Source organism: Phascolarctos cinereus, unplaced genomic scaffold, assembly GCF_003287225.1.
Source record: "Phascolarctos cinereus isolate Bilbo 61053 unplaced genomic scaffold, phaCin_HiC Scaffold_4;HRSCAF=312, whole genome shotgun sequence".
NCBI classification, from domain to species: Eukaryota; Metazoa; Chordata; class Mammalia; order Diprotodontia; family Phascolarctidae; genus Phascolarctos; species Phascolarctos cinereus.
In genome coordinates this window covers 122,498,382-122,518,484 of record NW_027555847.1, presented here as the reverse complement: position 1 = coordinate 122,518,484, position 20,103 = coordinate 122,498,382, and the positions used below count along the sequence as shown (strand labels likewise).

General features: G+C 35.6%; 1 protein-coding gene across 2 annotated transcripts in view; it reads right to left on the bottom strand.

Moving 5' to 3' along the window:
- Nucleotides 1–693: 693 nt before the first annotated feature.
- Nucleotides 694–20,103, bottom strand: part of PUM3 (pumilio RNA binding family member 3) — a 35,650-nt gene continuing 16,240 nt past the window's right edge. For both annotated transcript variants that reach the window (XM_021006320.2, XM_021006321.2), the window contains exons 11-18: nt 17,408–17,506; nt 15,006–15,059; nt 10,147–10,227; nt 8,584–8,726; nt 6,812–7,034; nt 5,575–5,662; nt 4,631–4,721; nt 694–994 (exon numbers count right to left, since the gene is read on the bottom strand). In XM_021006320.2, the coding sequence (XP_020861979.1) occupies nt 865–994; nt 4,631–4,721; nt 5,575–5,662; nt 6,812–7,034; nt 8,584–8,726; nt 10,147–10,227; nt 15,006–15,059; nt 17,408–17,506 (909 nt within the window). In that variant the 3' untranslated portion in view covers nt 694–864. The remainder of the gene's footprint in view (nt 995–4,630; nt 4,722–5,574; nt 5,663–6,811; nt 7,035–8,583; nt 8,727–10,146; nt 10,228–15,005; nt 15,060–17,407; nt 17,507–20,103) is intronic.

The window sequence follows — 20,103 nt, the reverse complement described above, 5'->3', positions numbered from 1 at the left end:
ATTTCATTCTCTATTTTTTTTTCCCTTTTCTTATGAAAAGAACATATCAATATCATTATGGGAGAAAATCATGTGACTGAGTCTGGATGGTACAAAGGGGAAGGATTCCCAAAGAGAGTGCTTAGCCTGTAGTTCTTTAGTGCACTGAAACTTTTAACAAAATTTAAAAGTTTATAATAAATTTATGTATACTTATGGTACTAAATGATAAAATAGAGTTATTTGTTCATTTGACTTAATTTTTTTTAGTTTTCTTTATATATGTTCATTGTTTGCAATTTTCCACAGTATGGCATAAATCTCCAAAAATTGCCATTTAATTATCAATGACCTGTGAATAACCAAAACTGTGAAATGTGTAGCCTGTGAATGTCAGGGATGACCGTACATGCTGTTTCTGAAAGGATGCCAGTTCCTTGAGGGCAGGGACTTTGATTTCTGCCTTTGTATCGACAGTGTCCAACAATACAAGGCAATTAATAAATGTTTCTTTTTTGATTAAGTACTAAATTGTGCTTTTATGTTATTTTAGGCTGTGAAGTCCTAGACTAAACTGCTTTTACTCCCCACGAACTCTTATGAAGATGCTGGTAGATGCTCAGGATTTGCTGATATCAATGAATAATCATTTAAACAAACACATACCCAAAGAATCTGGCACAGAAAAAAGACAGCTAAAACTCTGAAAGACAATTTCTATTTTAGAAACAATTTATTTTAGAAATAGATATTTCTACAAAAAACATTTATGTATATATACATATATTATATAAAAGGCTCCCCCTAAAGACCAAACTAGATGGTATCCTTCACCTGAATCATTAGGAAAAGTGATTCATTCTCATTCTTTGTTATATTTTCTACTTAAGCTTTTAGTTTCTCAAGTAAAGCAGTCATGCCTTTGTTGTTTTCCTCTTTTTCCAATGTGGGGATGAGGCTTTTTAGTCCAGATTTAACTTTATTTACCACTTCTGGATCAGGGCTTTGGAGAAGCCTGCATAAAGAAGGAAAAAAAAAGTAAGCTGATGAAATTTCAAATGACCTCCTTAAAGTCAAGTGACAAAATTCCTAAGTCAGATACCCAGAAGTCACTTAATCTAAGCCCCTCAATGTTACATGAGAAAACTGAGGCCCAGAGAGTTTAACTGACTTGCCCAAGGTCACACATGTATTAAATGGCAGAGACATTATAAAAACACAGGTTCCATGACACCAGGTTCAGTACCTTTTCTACTGTACCATACAGCCTCCTGAAGGAAACCATTTGGTTTTTAAGATGTGGCTATACTGACAATTCATTAAAGGACTGCTAAGAACTCAATAAAGATGAATTCCAGTATCCCCCAAGCATTAAACTCTAAAACCACAAACAGATATTTATGTTTTTTGGGAAAAAGTACTCAAGCAAAGGCATTCTCAGGGTGACTCTCCACATTTACAGACTGCTCATGTGGACTGTTGGATAATGATGTGAGACTGGTTTTCACATAAGCTATCTGGTCGCCTTTCTGTATCACTGTTCTGCAATGTATGGCTGCCATGAGTCACTAGCATTCTATGACTGCCTTTATTTTGCTGTAGGAAGTGGTTAAAGGATACCTAACAAACAGAACACTGCCTTCTGGGTTTTCAGTGTTCTTTTGATTTTTTTGGATGACAATAAAAAGTGCTAACTTTTCCTGAGTCTAGTGTATTTTTAATCATCTTGGAAAGTAAGTGCAAGGGATAAACTGCTAAATCTCAGTGTCTTTCCAAGTCTTCGGCCCTACTAAGAATTAAAACATCATCGTATCAATAAGGAAAAAAAAATGTTACTGTATATCCCTGTACGTCAGGGCAAAAATTTACCTGAGACATAATAAAATCAATATCAAACTGGATCAGGAAAACAAGAAGCAAATAGATATACAGTTTACATGGCCAAAAGGCAGGTCACTGACCTAAAAGGGAGCCATAGTACATTAGTTATGGTAACTAAGGGAACATAACGAATGTGGCTGGCAACAAAATGAAGGGTTAGTTAAGAATGGCCTAAATATATTCAGAAATTGGTGGGCAGTTGTTAGAGGGAAAGAAAAGTGAGTAAAGGAGATGAGGCTAAGCTGTAGGGAAAAAAGGACGACAACATGAAAATATAGGCATTAACTGTATTTAACACAGACCCTTATCCTTTGGGACTTTATAATCCATATTAGTATTTTTGCCACATTTCATATATTAAACAGACTAGAAATCAGTTATCTCTATTTACATACAGATTTGGAGAACTTGAACTGTAACATAGGTATGCAAAAGTACAATTCATAGTCCAGCAATATAAGGCATAGTGATAAGGCTACACGGCAATCCTTTTATTCTTCAACAATTGGTTTATCTACCAGATATCATTCCAATGGATTTGGAGACTTGCCTTACACCTTGGTTTTGCTACATGTTATTCTGTGACCTTGGGCAAATCACTTTCCCTCTCTGTGTCTAAATTTCCTCTTTTGTAAGAGAAGAGAGTTGGACTGGATGAATTCTAAATTTACTCACAGCTCAAATTCCTACAATAGGATTGTTAACCATGGCTTTGAAACACTTAGGTTTTGGCTTAGCATGAGTACTACAAATGGGGAAAACTTATTTGACACAAAGATTTTTCATTAGGATAATTTTACTTACAAAGCTAATGGACAAAGAAGAAAGACAGGCAAAAGGGACAAGATAATAAGGTAATTCATAATTCATTTCCCAAAAACACCATTATGAAGAAATAAAAATAATAGCTAGCACTTATGTAATTTTTTTAAGGTTTGCAAGGTGTTTACCGCCATTATTTCATCTGAGCCCTATGATGCTTAACTATTCAAACTGGTATAAAGGGTAGATTGAATGCAATCTTTAGCACAATGACTTCAGAATTTTGTTTGTAACTTGCCATTCAGTCCAAATCTGATGTTTTATTTCTCACGTTTTGGCTAAAGAGTCATAAAATTGTAAAAACTCTGTTATCTGCAAATGCATTAAAGTTATATCCCATTGTGGATCAGGTTCTGATAATAATATCAGTTCCAGGCTACCTTTCTCTAGACAATAGTAAGCTTCTGGCACATGCCCACTTATGGTACATAGTACGTATTTAAAAACTGAAAATGAATTTGAATTTTGACAAAATGTAAATATAAAGGTAAAAATAACTAGGGAGTTATATATTGCATTACAAAATCAAAATATAAATGATCCTAGTATTATCCATTGTTTAGAATGGGAATGGACAGAAAAATTAGATTTGGGTTCTGACACCTTCAGCTATATCACTTCCCTGAGCTTCAGTTTACTCATTTGTCAAATTAGGGGGCTGGAACACATAATATTCTCTTCTAGCTTTAAATTTATGTACTCAGATAATGGAGAGTTGAGTGCAATTCCTTAATGGCAGTGTAACTCCTAATGGCAGATTCTAACCAAGCTTATTTGCAACATATTTGAAATTCAGAATTAAAAAAAAAACACAAAAAAACAAGAGGCAGTGTAGTATAGTGGAAAGAGAAATGGCTTTGGGTCAGGAAGATCTGAGTTCAGGTCTTACATGTGACACACACCGGCTGGTGACTCTGAGCAAAGTAGATGCTGATTTGAACTGCTAGGGGGATTTCTTCACCATAACAAATAAATAAAAGAATATTAAAATAAACCAGGCTCTATTTTAACTGTGTCTCATCTAAACAACATGGGACTTGCCATAGTTTCTTGCTATTCAGACTCCCCTAAAAACACATTTGACTCTTCTCCAAATAAGTGCAATTAAGAAATGCTGATAGACAATCTTTTTTCTTTTTGAGGCAAATGGGGTTAAGTGACTTGCCTAGGGTCACACAGTTACCAAGTGTCTAAGGCTGGATTTGAATTCAAGTCCTACTGATTCCAGGGCCAGTGCTCTAGCCACTGTACCACCTACCTGCCTCATTGATGGCCAATCTTGATTACAATTTATTACCTATATTCAGGGTCAAGAGGATAATATGTGTGCTGAAGAAAAATGCAAATAGAGAGAAAAATAGTCCAGATGACTGCATGTGTGGAGAGCTCAGAAAGCCTAGTCTACATGTGACATTTATTAACAAAAGTCCAACAAAAACTTAGACAAAATTCACAGCTATTGGTTTTTTACTTGTTTCAATGTTGGTTTAAATAATTTAATTTGGTTTAAATAATTATGAGACCTATACATTATAAACTCAATGCACAATATCTAAAAACAGTCTTCATTTCAGCTATGATTTTCTAACTTAAAAAAAAATGAATCCTTCATCAACATTCTTTAAAAAGGGTGCTTAGGGAGGGAAGGAGAAGAGGACTTGTTTGCTTTCTAACGTGCAATGTACTTGTGGATGTCATTAATATCTTGAGAAAAGTATGGAGTGCTGGGAAGTGAGGCTTGGCCTGTATTTGTGAGAACAGGGCCTTCCTTGATTATTAAACTTAGTAAATAAAAGTTTAAAACTATCATTAAAAAATAAATGTCCGTTTCTCTGCCTGCATGCATGTGTGCATTCTCTCATCTGTTGTTAATATGAAAGAGAATTTGCCAATAAGAACAGAACCTCAGCTTTGGGGATCAAGATGGATCCCAAGAAATAATACTTACCGAGAAAGAATAATAGCACCCCGATTAACTCCTGCCCAGGTCTTCAATTTCTTGACACCAACATGCTCTACCAATGTTTTTGCAAAAGAACCTATAATGACAGATTTAAAATTAGTCAGTAAACTTTACCAAAAGAAAAATCTATGAAAAATCGGCAATGATGTGTTAGCAATAAAGTTCTTAGCCACTTTCAGTATGAAATGGTCCCTGGATTCCCTTTTAAAATAATTACTACTTGATACTGTTAACTTTTTGGTCTATATGCTTCAACTCTCAAGTGGTATTTAGGAACAATTAACAACAGTCACAACAAAGTACACAGACCACTCACAGATATGAGACAAGGCCATATATGCATTTTTTGGGGTATTATTTAATGGTCTGACACAGTATAAAAAACTATTAAGTATTTTTAAGTGACTACTGTATACCAGGCATTGTGTTAGGTATGAATGAACAATAGAAAGAATGAACAATTCCTACTCACAAACATCTTATGTTGTAATGGGAGAAAACAATTACATATATTATACAGAAGAGAGTGGAAAAAATACAAATAAAAAGTAGTTAATTAAATACAAGGTTGTTTGGGAGGGAGGGCACTAGCAGTTGGGGGACGAGGATCAGTAAAGACTTCATGGTGTCTGAGCTGTGTCTTAAAGGGAGTCAAGAGTATTTATGAGGCCGAGGCAAGGAAGAAATGCATTCCAGGGATGGGAAATAGCAACTGCAAAGGCATAGAGACACGAGATAGAAGGTTATGTATGAGGAAAATAAAGAGGGCCAGTTTGCCTAGATCTCAAGAGTGAAAACAGGGAGAGTAATTCCACTACAGCTTAAAATTTAAAATGTGGTCATTCTAATAACATAAGTTAAGGTATGTCAGCTGGAAATTGATGAATTTCTATAAAATCTCTAAGAAAAGCTCAATTTTCACAGCTTACCCTCTCTTCCATTTTCTTTCCTTTTTTCATCTTGTTCTATTAACCATTTCAGAACCAGATGTCCAGCTGGATGTTCTGCCATGTGGAGCTACAAAGAAGTCAAAAAGTTATTAATTTAAGAAGTGGTTTTCATCTGTGACTTGGCATATGGCTCAGTACTAGTTAGATAAAGGCTAAGTAAAGTGCAACAATGTAGAATAGAATAAGAGTATCCACGTATCCTTGTTTGGATATAACTATGCCTATAATAATTTCCATACTACGAGTCATCTGTATATTTGAAAACAATATGACTATCAGAAGGTATTTAGGTACTTGAAGGTACACTAACACATGTGCTAAAGTACTCTTGCTGTTTTTGTAGGAACCATTTTACAATAACATTTTAGAATTATATTGACAATCAGTCAATAAACATTTGTTAAGCACCCACTATGTGCCAAGCAACTGTGCTAAGTGCTAGAGATACAAAGAAAGGCAAAAGATAGTCCCTGTTCTCAAGAAGCTCAGAGACTAATGGGGGAGACAACATGCAAACAACTATGTACAATTAAGCCATATACCAGATAAGCTGGAAATAATCAAAAGAGGATGGCATTATAATCAAGGGGGATCAAGAACAGTTTCCTGTAGAGGGCTGGTTTTCAGCTGGGACTTGAAGGAAGCCAGGGAAGCCAGCAGACAGAGATGAGGAGGGAGACCACTCCAGGACTGGGGGATAGCCAAAGAAAATGCCAGAGTTGGGAGATAGGATCGTGAGAGTTGGGGGAATGGAGAGGACCCTTGTGTAAACAACAACACAGAGGCCAGTATTACTGAATCATAGCGTCTACATGGGAGTATGTAGGGTGTAAGAAGATTAGAAAGGCTCTGAACACCAAACAGAGGAATCTGCAAGACCTGTAATTTAGGAAAATCATTTTGAAAGCTGAGGAGGATGAACTGGAGTATGGAGAGACTTGTGGCCAATCTGCAGACTGCTGCAATAGTCCAGGTACAAGGTCGTGAGGGCCTGTACTAGGATGGTGACAGTATCAGTGAGAAGGGGGTGTATGTGAGATGTTACAAATCAAGACTGTGATATATTGTTCTCTGTTAAATTCTGCCTCATGTGTGGTCTGTTCACAAAAGGAAAATGTTGTAACCTTAGTTTGTTTTATTGTACTGATCCCGGCTGACTTGGGATTTTAAAAATCAAGTAAGCCTCTTCTGATTGTTTCATAATTTGGTGTATTACCTCTCCAGCTTTGCCACCAGGAATCATTTCAGGAGCAGCTAATTTGGCAATGGTATCCAGAGCAGGCTGAATATCTCCAATAGCAGATCCCAGGACATTAACGACAAATATACATGTTGATTTGTCTGTCATCAATTTCTGAACATGCTCCTGCATGTAGCTTAACAGGGCTGGGGAAACAGACTCCAAGAGCTCCTTACGGCGGATTATACTATCTTTCTTACTATCAGAAGAGAGAACAAAGGAGAGATGATGGTTTTATTGTTATAGACACTTTGCTTTAGGTAATGCACTCAAAAAGAACTCCAATGAAATCTGCTTGGATACAATAGGCTAAGCAAATTTTAGCATTTTCAGAACCCTCAAACTTCATATGATCTTTGAAAGGAAAATAAAGATTACAAGTCTTCTTCATTAAAGCCTAATTTTATACAATCAAACATTCCTTTTACGTGCCTCGTTTGGGCTTTAAAAAACAAACAAACCTGGAAACAGCTTATCTACTTGTCTCTCTAGCTACCTGGAATGTCTGACAACACATTTCTTCAATTTATGCTGCCTTCACTCTGGCTTCCTGATCCCTGTGCATAATGGAAGGAGAAGATTTAAGAGTCAGAAGGGGCCTCAGGGGCTGTCTTGTCCAACTTCCTCATTTTATAGATGAGAAACCAGAGGCTCAGAGAAGGTAAATGACTTGGACATTTGTCACACAGGTAGTGAAAAAGGCAGAATCTGAACCTAAGCCTCCTGACTCCAAATCCAATGCACACTGACCCTTGGGGGAGTGTGCATCTGGAAACAGAACCACACAAGGTTGCATCTGAGAAAATATAAAAGCCAGATGAAATGGCCAGGTAGGGCATTCATTCTTACATCATCTCTATCTCTAGAGCAAAAACTTGGTTTGACAAAGCTGTCCTGAGCATTTCTTGCTTGATTATGTCACTTAACCTTTTCAGACCTCAGTTTCCACAACTGTAAGTGAGGCACTTGGACTGAATGGCCACTGAGGTCCCTTCCAATTCTCGACTTCAGGTGCTTGTGCAAAGGTTTTTGTATTATGAGAGTTTGGTGGGGGTAGGGAAATAAAATATTTCCAAAGGAAGTAAGGCATAAAATTGTGAATTTGGGAACTCAGGAAAAGCAGAATAAAATTTTACAGTAAGGGAAATATTTGTAATATATACCAGGTTTTTCAGAATCATTTTGGTTTAGAAAAAGCAATTTTCCTGAGTATATGGCAAAAGTTCTCATCAAAACTTTTTACAAATTAAAAGATCCAACAAATATTTATTAAGCACCTACTAAGTACAAAGTGCCATGTTGCCTTCTGAGAGAGATTCTGAGGAAGAATTTCTTCAGTCTATATAAATTAAGGAAAACATCTGAAATGAGATAGGAAGGACTTCCAACAAGTAGAGATAATAGGTAAAGGGGAGGTTTTCTGAAAACATTTGGAATTCAATGGAAAGAGATAAGCAAAGTGAAAAGAATAAGGTACCTAGGAAAACTGAGTAAGAGACATATTTGCTCTAAAGACTACTATATAGAAGACATGCCACCTAAATGTTTATTTCTGTGTCATAAAAACATTAAGAATCCATTCAACAGCTTAAAGATGAAGCTGTACATTTGCAGTTTCAGAGAAAACTGCTGATAAGCATACTCCAGTTCAAAAAACAAAGAATAAATCTGGACAATACAGACAAAGAAGCAAAAATAATTTAGATTAGTCTTTAGGCTTTAAATATAGAAAATGTTACCCAAATTACCTATGTGCATTTCCATCACCCCTCTGTAGAACTTCAATGATTTCTGGTACAAGGTGTGCAGGATCTCTAGGGCTTAGTAAATACAACAGAACTTTTCTTCCATACTTATTATTCACTATATTTGGCAGGGAATTGATGATTTCCTACAAGAATACATGAATAATCAAATCAAATTGCGATCAATTTGTTTGTGTTCTGAATATATAATTGGGCTTGTGATTTTAACAGTGAAGGGAAGTAAGTGTAAGTTTAATTCCTCATTAAATAGATAAATATCTAAAACAAAGCCAGGATTCCCTAGGTATCTCCCATGTAAAAGAACACTACAGACCAATTCACTTGTAGCTTACTAAAGAACACAAAGGACTTTTCTAAATCCAAGAAATAATTTTCATTCACCATGACCACAGTTTAAATTACAGTTACTAAGAACACTACATGCTGGGACTATCAGTGGGATTTTGTTAATTTGTAGCTGCGTTTAAATGTAAGAACATGCAGTGGAGAATAACTTTTCCTAGAACTTGGTTACTGAGATACATGTAATGGGCTATTATAAAAAAAAGTCTCAACAAAATAACAAGTGGATAAAAGTTTGTAAAATTAGGATGTTTGTCATGAAAACTAAGCCTGTTTATAATTGGGGGAAGGGACGGAGATGAGGTGGACCTTAAAAGGTAGGAAAAACTTAGTCTCACTCCACTCAATTCTCAATTACCAATGACAAGAAATGACATTTTTTGACCTCCTCATCCAAGATTAAAAATGTATTTTCTAGTTAATTAACAATAATCATCAAAAGCAAAGGAAATCTTTCTCTGCATTTCACTCAAAAGTAAATTAGATGATGACAGGGTCTGTGTTCAATACATATGTAAGGGCTACTTGGAAAGCCAAGCACAGTGCTTGGTTCATAGCAGGTTCTTAAAAATGTTTGTTTTTTGAAAGATTAATTTAAGAATCTGAAACTATTCATGGTTGACAGATTTGCTTTATCTTCCCATTTGATTTTTTTCTTTCTTTCTTTCTTTTTTTTTTTTAAAGTGAGGCAATTGAGGCTAAGTGACTTGCCCAGGATTACACAGCTAATGTTATATGTCTGAGGCCAGATTTGAACTCAGGTCCTCCTGACTCCAGGGCCTGTGCTCTATCGACTGTGCCACCTAGCTGCCTCTTCCCATTTGATTTTTAACCAATTCATGTGAAAAGGGATATTAGTGTTGATTTTTGTATATGAATATGCTTTTATTTAAATTCAGAATTTAAAACTATATATGGATCTGTAGCCAAATAATATTCAAATGTTGACAAGTTTTTTTTTTAAGTGGGGAGGAAGGAAAGGCTAGCAATAGTGATGTTAAAAACAGGGGGGAAGGGGTCACTGAAAACAGTTTTCAATTATATTTATGAAAAGAAAGACAAGCTATATGGAAGAGAGCTGTGATTTTATATGTAAACCTTTCTTATATTCTACTTAGTATAAGGACATGTACATTTCTTTTTTTTTGGTATTTGTTAATTTAGAATATAAACTTTAAAAAAATTTATGGAGCTATTACTCACCGACATAACTATTTGTTTCATAAGCTTAGTATCATCAACACAATCAAATGCTGCCAGTAAAACTAAATGAGAATATTCACCCTGTAAAAATGAAAAATTAATAAAGGTTAAAAACGTATTTTCCCGCTTAGTCCATTGATTAGTACATTTTATAAAAGTCATTAGTGATGACAACCCATGTCATCTAACATGCACCAAGCTTAAGATGGATCAAACAAATGACCAGGCCTGAATAATTACTTTCTGCAGGCAATGTTAATAGGACCATACATTTCTAGCTGGAAGGGACCCTAGAAGTCATCTAATCCAGCTACTTCCTCACCTTGCAGATGAGCAACTGAGGCTCAGAGAGGAAGTGAATTGCTGAAGGCCACATGAACACCAAGTGGTAGAGCATGGATTTAAACTCAGGTCTTCTAACTCCCAATCCTGTGCATTTTCCATTGTACCATTCTATTAAACACCTTCTTTTTAGTAAACTATTAAAGGGACTATTCCAACAGTGACACTACCAATCTGCTAACTAATGAACAAAATAAGTTCCTTGAATTATGTATGAAGTGTGACTCTAAAGAAATGAGAATGAAAATTTGTCTCCTTGAGAATGGGCACTGTAATATGGCAGAGAAAAGGAAGGGACTTGCCTGAGCTCTCTGCAAAACTGCTCTGAACAACTTCAAATAATACACACAAAAAGATGGAGCAAAACAATTTTCTAGCTGTTCACACTTTTTTCACAGTTCTCTTGCATCACTCTCATTTCTTTTCCCAGTTTTTCTTCTACCTCTCTTATGTGAATTTTTAAGCTCCTTTATGAGCCCTTCCATGAGTTCTTTCTGGGTTTGAGACTACTTCCATTTTTCTTTTGGCTTTTGCCCACAGGTGTTTGGACTTCATTGTCTTGATTTTTACTATCACCATAATAACTTTTTATGGCCAGATTCTTCTTTTTTTGTCTTTTGTTCATCTTTTTTGGCCTGTTTCCTTTCTTTTAAATTTGAGCTCTGTTCCTGGGGTGGAAGGGGCATTGTCTCAGGCTTCTTGTGCCAAGGGCTGCAGGTCCTGGCTATTTACCTAGTGCTGCACTGATGCTACCCTGAGGCTCATGGGGGGACCCTCATGTCTAGTACTGTGCTGAGGGGGTGGGGGTTCACTGGTGCTGTTGGAGGCTGTAGGGGGTCTGGCAGTTTACCTGGTCCTGAGCCAGGGTCCTAGTGCTGGTGTCTAGCCACTGGGGACTGCCTATTTGCCTGGGACTATGCTGAGGTACACGGGGCGGGGGAGTGAAAGACTGGTGTTGGTGTTTGCCTGCTCCACCACACAGGGGCTCAGTAACTCCTCCTGTTTTGCTAAGTGCGGCTTGCTGGGACACTTCCTATCATGGACTGTGTTCCCCTTTTACATAAGTGAGACAGACCTTTCTTGCCAATTTTCTAAGTTTCTTTGGCTAAAAGATTGTTTCACCTCATCTTTTTACTGGTTCTCCTGTTCCAGGATTTGTCTTGGGGTGCTATTTTATGGTTGTTTGGAGGTGAATATAGGAGAGTTATGGGGATTAACTGCTTACTCTGCCATCTTGGCTCCCAGAAGTCTAATTCAAAATTTCTCACTATGCTCCCTAGATGGTCTTTATGCTAAAAATTCAACTCTCCTTCAGTCAACCTGGTGATGAACCTCTAAAGGTAGTTATGCTGGTTCTCAAAGGACAGACACAGTCTATCATCAAAAATGCTCCAAACTATAATAGATACCTCATACTCTTTAATATGAAATCTTCTTTCATTTTTTTGAAAACTTTGATTCATCTCTAGAACCTCTTTACCAGTGATCCTCTTTCTGCCGAAATATCCTTCTCCATAGGCAGTTCCCCATCCAATCTCAATTCTAGTCTTACCTTCTTGTAGATGGTGCTTATCTCAAGAGTCATGAAGGCTAGATCTCCTAACTTTACACTTGGCACACGAAGAACATACAGTTTCGGAGTCATGAGCTCCTTTGAAAACATTTCCTGTCCATACATAAGGTGTTGGGGCCGCAGGTGAGCCTTGGGAGCTGGTTGTTAATGATGGCAGTCTCTCCTAATACTTCCCTCCTGATTTCCAATACTCAGGTTCACAATCATAAACCATTTACTCTTACAGAATATTCTAATAAAGTTGGTTATCTGATTTACTAGCCCATAACAAATGAGCAAGTGGAAAGAGGGCAAACTGATACCATAGAGAAATGATACTCAATAATAACTACGGACACAGTGGATCTCTAAAAAGCAGACATAAGTTCAGAACGGTTTTGGCCTATATATTGTAGAAGCAAATAGCTATGTTCCTTAATAACATCTGAGGACAACAATACTATGCTTTTCAACATAAAACTATAGCTAATGCTCTTAATAATGATTCTGGGTCAGTAAAGTAAGGATGTCGTACCCTTTATTTAGGAAGGCTGAGAAGGGTGACAGATATATCTTGGAAACATTTCTATCCAAAATGGCAAAAAAGAAAAGGTTTTGGTGCTTAATACCAACTTACATGAGATTACTTTCTTGATGATAAATTAAGTATGAAATATGTACATGCATGCATGTACTATGCACATATGTATGAAAGTATATATACATGAAGGAATGTATATTGATACTCAGCAATTTCAATATGAATGTGAGTTATAGGGGAAATATGATTTTTAAAAGTTGGCAAAATGTGTTTGGAAGTAATAGTTATAAGAATGATAGCCAACATTTACACAGCCTATCTGTGCCAGGCACTGTGCTAAGTGCTTTACAATCATCTCATTTGATCCTGGCAACAACTCTGGGAGGTAGGTGTTATCATTCCATTTTATAGATGATGAAATGGAGGCAAACGGAAGTTAAGTGACTTGTCCAGGGTCACAGCTAATAAGTGACTGTGGCCTGTTTTAAACTCAGGTCTTCCTATTTGCAGGCCTGGTGCTCTATCCATTGTACTACTAGCTTCCTCTTTTAGTAAGAAGCCAAAAAAGCCACAGGCTCCTGTATTATATAGCTGTCTCATAACTATCTACCATTAATACTTTCTTCAAGAGAGATACAGGTCAGACCATATGACTTCTTTGCTCAAAAACCTTCCCTACTGTCTTTTAGATAAAATGTTAACTTCTCAGCCTAGCACATAAAGTCCTCCAAAATTTGACCCCAAACTCACTTTTTCAGATATTCCACAGTACTCCTCTTCATATATTCTACATTCCATCAAAATGATTCCCTGAATCTCAAATTCTGTCTCCTAACTTCATGGTTTTATAAAGGCTGCCTCCCAATCCTTGAATGTATCACCTTCTCAACTTCTGGCTTTTAATAATTCTTATCCCCTCTGAGGGCCAGTTCAAGTGCTACCTCCTCCATGAAGCCTTCCGATTCCTCAGTGAGTTTTCTCCTCCTCCTCAAATTACCATAAACTTATTTCTGTACATACTATTTGAGTTCTTTGCTTATTTTTTGGCAATTGGGGTTAGGTGACTTGCCCAGGGTCACACAGCTAGTAAGTGTCAAGTGTTTGGTCTGGAGCCACATTTGAACTCAGGTCCTTCTGACTCCAAGGCCAGTGCTCTATCCACTGCGCCACCTAGCTTCCCCCTAACCCAATTTGAGCTCTCTGAAAGCAGGGATTACCCCTTTTTATCTCTGTACCCCAGACTCTGGCATAGTTTGTTTGATTGAGGAGATTCATAATGTTACACATGGTAAGTACCAAATACCATTATGAAAACTAAAACCATCTTATCAACAGGAAAAGTTGAGATGAAAATCAATACCAAACTGAGAAGATAAAAATAACAAATGTTAAGCAATGGCTCTGAACTGATATATTAAAAAAACAAACTACTGATGATAAAAAATGGGAAACTGCTAAGACACTGAATCAGACGATTAACCTTCCAGTAGTTAAACTAACATAAAGCAACTACTGTAACAAGTCTGTCGAAAAGGGCAAGCTGCACTTAGGTAAGCAAAGGCTACTTAACAAACAGCCTTACCAACATGGTAGTAGAGGTCAATGCTAATTTAAAATATAAACTCATTTGTAAAATGTTTTGGAGAACAGAGACAGTTTAGTGGAAAGAGGTTACCCTATTAATCAGAACCTGGTTCATTTATCACCTCTCACACATACTGGTTAAGTGACCTTGTATAAAATCACTTACTCTCAGAGCCACAGACAACTTTAAATTGAGTGCCAACCTACATGGGTAGAAACTGTTTCTTCACCAATAGCTATACCAATAAAATTGCAAGAGGAGGATGGTAAAGGATTATGAGTAGCATTATCTCACAAAACAGTAATGGAGAAAGCCTACCATAAAACTCAGTTAAAACAGATTATCCCAAAAGCATTTGCACAGATATTAGAGGCAACAACAAACAAAGGAATAATGGAAGTTCAGACATCATTTCTACCACAAAATATTTATATCATCTATCACAGTAAATTTATCATATTTCTAACTGAAGCCATTAGTCATTTGTAAAGCACTTAGTATAATGCCTACTACACAACATTTAACAAATACTTATTTCCTCTCCCTGTTAGTTGATTGCTAAAGGGTATTTACATAAATCTTCCACCCTGCAGTTGGCTGAAATCAAATTCAGACCAAAAAATAAAAGTAATTCTTGAAATCAATCACATACCCCAAATTATGTGTGCATACACAAACTAGTTACATTGAGTAAATGTATGAGTTCAGGACAAACAGCTTTCTGAGAAGAAATGCAGTTTCATAATCTTAAGTAGGATTTATTCTAAGCAAATACTATAAAGATAATCTTTCTCTAATTTGCTGTAATCAGAATGTATTTAAAGTTTTATTTTACTTACATTGGCTACTTTTTCAACATAAGTCTTCATTGTTTTAATAATAACTTTTCTGTCCTACAAAAAGAAAAATTCTTCAGTGAATCTGGTCTAATAAAACAGTATTTTCCCTAATGTACGTTATTATATTTTCATTTGCTGATTTCTCACAGGATATTCATATAAATACTCTTAACAAATGTAAACGATGAGGGGCAGCTAGGTGGCGCAGTGGGTAGAGCACTGGCCCTGAAGTCAGGAGGACCTGAGTTCAAATCCGGCCTCAGACCAAACACTTGACATGTACTAGCTGTGTGACCCTGGGCAAGTCATTTAACCCCAATTGCCTTAAAGGAAAAAAAAATGTAAATGATGCCTCTACATTTGGATCTTGAAGTAAGACACATTTAGATCCAGAACAACAAAGTTAAAATTCACAGTAGACAGGGCTGCCAGTTACCATCCTATGAGACAATCTTTATTTCAGGTTTTTCTAAAATTTGGAAATGTGAAAAAAAAAATGGACAGTGGTTCTAATAATACATTGAAGCTACCATAAAACCATTTTTGGAGCTAGCCAAAATATGTTTCAAAGAGTCTAAGAACTAGAAATAACTCTAAATTGAGTGCAATGGTCCAAATTTAGATAAAAGGAGACAAATACAAGACTTCTTTCTAGAGCCTACTGGCCAAGTTCTTGGTTCTCTTTTTAGTCTATGGCTTATTAGTCCTAAATAATGAAGAACGGCTATCAATATCTAGCTTGACCTAACATAATTTCAACTATTATACTACCCCTATGCAACCCAACCCTTTCCTTCAGGTTATTTTTAGTTCAGGGACTAGGAATGGTATGAGATTAGGAACTGGAGTGCTACTGCTACTGTGAAGAGCTTTAGGCAAATAGATCAAGCCTAATGGCTAGGGTCGCAAGTCTAAGAACAAACCCAAAAGGCTGCAAAATTCTTTGGAATAATACAGACAAGATCCAATGCTGAAGTAAAATAATGGGCCCCAAATTTGTAGATAATTACAATCAAATAATGTATAAGACTTAGTTAAGGTTTAGTAGGTCCCTGCATTCTAAAAATTATAAGTCACTGATCAAAACAATGCAGCATAATGTAAATACTAACATACATTAAAATATATCAAGCAGAAAATATTTTTAAAAATACAAATGGAAAAACTGTCTGCTTTTTAAAAATTTTATTTATTATTTTTTCCCCCAAACTGTCTGTTTTCATAAAGCTACTTTGTATTTGCAGTATCTTTATCTCAACCTGAGAGTCTTTAAAGCTACACAAAACTAATTGTTGTGATCTAACAGACAAACTGTACCTTTGACTTTTTTCCCCCTTTCTGCTGGATAAACATGCTATTCTTGCCTCACAACTTTAATGCTATGTGTGTAAAGTTATTTTCTATAATTTTCTTGAAGTACTTTCATAATAGTGTATATGAACCAAACCTCTTGACGTCTTCCTTGTGCAATTGTCTTTCAAACAGTTTTTAAATATCATAAATAAAAATATTGTTTCTAATAGATCTGATCATTAAACATAATACTAAGTGGCTCAGTTTATTTGCTTCAGCATTTAAAATGTTAAATTTTAGATCATACTTTTTAATTTGTGAATTAGAAGACAAAACTATTATAAACCTATAACAGACCATTTTTGATATAAGACTATCACCATTCTGATAATTTAATTGCCACCTTAAATCACCGTCACTTTGAATATTTTATCTCTACTATACTCTAATATCAATAAGGATCTTATCATACCCCCCACAATGCTTAACACATCACACATTCAGTATATCTATCTGAAGGAACAAATCTGTACTACTAATAACAGAGTGAATAGAATGCAATTTTCTCCCAAATGTGGTGTTCCTCCCTGAGTCAAAACAAGATTATATCTCACATTTACTGATTTCTAAAATAACAAATATAGGTATTATAGATGTCTAATTTCTTACCCATTATTTCAAATAATTAAATAGCTAATCACCAAGTATTTTGCTTTTCATCACGTCTTCCCAATAAATGAGCTCTTTTCTGATTTATCAAAACATTAAGAACTTATACTCTGCCCCAGTGAAACTGACCAGAATGGAGTAGCATGGCAAACACTAATCCTTTATATAGTCATGTAAACACAGAAGTGGTTTTATTGAATAACAATCTCCATAAAACATTTAAATTAAAACATCGTATCAAACTGTGCAAAACTTCTACACTCAGACGACTGCTGATGCATATAAACGCAGAAGAGGGAATTTTGAAAAGAGAAATGCTATCAATGTTCATTAAGACAAGGTTCAAAGGAGATTTTAAACCTAAATAAGAGACAAAGAAACTTGGTGACAACGGATAGGTTACATTCTCGCCCCCTTTGCGCTGAGTTTGTACAGCATACCTTTGGTGTGCCATGCCACAGACAGTACATGGCTACTCTAGCTCCATCATGTGTATGTGCAAGGTATATTACAGCTTCTCTGATTGCTTCAATCATTTCCTAGGGAACAAAAAAAGAAAATGATTTTACTTCTGCACAAAGCCTCTCCTGATCTCCCTAACTGATTAATTATTGTCCAAATTTGATATTAATTATGGTTTTATTCTTTTGGATGGAAATGGTGTTATGAATGGATCACTCTCAGATTGATATCCCTGGACTCAAGTCTCTTTCCTCAGCTTCAGTCCTGAATCACCAACTGACTATTGGATGTTTCAAACTGAATGTCTCAGAGACATCTCAAACTCACCATGTGTAAAACTGGACTCTTTCCCCTTCACCATTTCTCATGGCACAAGTATTCTATTACTTTCATATATCATAATTTGTTCAGCCATTCCTCAACTGATGGGCAACCCCTTAGTTTCTAGTTCTTTGCTTCTACCAAAAGACCTGATATGATCATTTTTTTCCACATGGGTTCTTTTCCTCTTCTTTGATCTCTCTGGGATACAGGCCTCATACTGGTATCAATGGATCAATGTATATTTGCAATTTATTAACTTTTTGGGCATAGCTCCAAAATACTTACAGAATAAAACTATACCAACCACAGTTCTACCAACAACACACTATGACGTCTACTTCCGTGAAGCCCTTTCAACATCTGTTATTTTCCTTTTTTGTGGTCATCTTTGCTAATCTGATGACTAAGAGGTGGAACCTTGGAGTTGCTTTAATTCACATTTCTCTAATTGTTAATGATTCAGAGCATTCTGTCATATAGCAAGCTAAATTCTTTTAAAAAAAATCCTAAGTAAGCATATGGTGACAGATATTGTCTATTAACTACTTATGTTTTAACAATATATGTTTCTTCTTTTAAAAAAAGACAATGAACAACTCTGTGGTACTACCTCACACCTATCAGATTGGCTGAAATGATAAATGTTGGAGGGGATGTGGAAAAATTGTGACACTAATGCACTTTTGGTGGAGTTGTGAACTGATCTAACCATTTTGGAACTATGCCAAAAGAGCTATAAAACTGTGCATGCCCTTTGACCCAGCAATACCACTAGTAGATCTGTATCCCAAAGAGATCAAAGAAAAAAGAAAAAAAACTTATATGTACAAAAATATTTATAGTAGCTCTTTTGTGGTGGCAAAGAATTGGAAATTGAAGGGATGTCCATCATTTGGGAATGGTTGAACAAGTTGTGGTAGATGACTGAGATGGAATACTATTGTGCTCTAAGAAATGATGAGCAGGATGGTTTCACAAAAACCTGGGAAGATATCCAGGAAATCATCGTACACAATAAGAGCAGTACTGTACAATTATCAACTATGAATGGCTTAAGCTATTATCAGCAATACAATGATACAAGACAATTCCAAAGGACTTATGATGAAAAATGTTATCCACTTCTAGAGAAAGAGTTGATGAAGTCTGACTGCAGATCAAAGCATATTTTTTTAAACTTTATCTTTCTTGTTTTTTTTTAATCTGTGTTTTCTTTTGCAACATGGTTAATATGGAAATATGTTTTGCATGAGATGTATAATCTATGTCAAAGTGTTTGCCTTCTCAAAGAGGGGAGAAGGAAGGAACTTGGAACCCAAAAATTTAAAAAAAATGTTAATTGTTTTTTACATACAATTCAGAAAAAATAAAATAAAAATATTCTTAAAAAACACTAAAATAAAAAAAGATTAGGCATCCAAGTAGAAACATGTCTTTAAATGTTTATTTGCATTCCTATGCTATTTGAATTTGCAATTAAAGAAGATGGCCATTTACTATTAAAAAAAAAAAGACAATTCTTTTCCAGAACATGCTACTTTTACCTTAGTTGAACACATATTAGCAAAATAACTTTTTTGGTAACAATTTCCCTGTCAGTGAAACAAGAGGGCTGGATTACATAATCTAAGATTATCTTCTACCAGTTAAGACTGCATAACTTTGATTTCACAAGATATAGTAAGAAATTATAATTGGGAACTAAAAATGAAAACTAAATATTAAGAAAACTAAGGGATGAGAATTTAGTTTTACTCTATTAAGGAAACAGTTTTGTATCAGGAACCATTACCTGAAAGTTTAACAAATTTACTAATGTAATTTAATGATAACCAGAGCAGTTAAAGAAGTCCAAACCTGCTTAGAATAATGGTAGCATTATTGTGATAAAAATATAGGCTCCAAAGTTTGGCTAATTTGAAAGGGGAAAATATTCACTTATAGGTATACAGGGTGTGAAAGGAGTTGCTTAAAAATCAGTCACATTACTAATCATCATGTAAATAAGGAACCAACGATCAAAGAGATTGTATAACGAGGAAAAATAAATTTAAATTAAAACTCAAGAGGATTAAACACTAAATTTTCATTTGGCTTTACCCACTCACATACATATTTATACACTCTCCATGACATAACAGGTCTCCTGGATTTATCCAACTAACATCTATTAGATTCCAGGCTGCTATTCATAACCTCTCCTGTTTGAACCTGACATTCCTCAATCTAGATTCTCTCCAGCCCTGCTCCTTGAAAAGAGAGTTTAGTAGTAATTTACTAGTCACTTGTTGAAGATAGCTATACCCTAACTTATGAAATCGGCTTCACTACCCTATGGCCTTAGATTGGT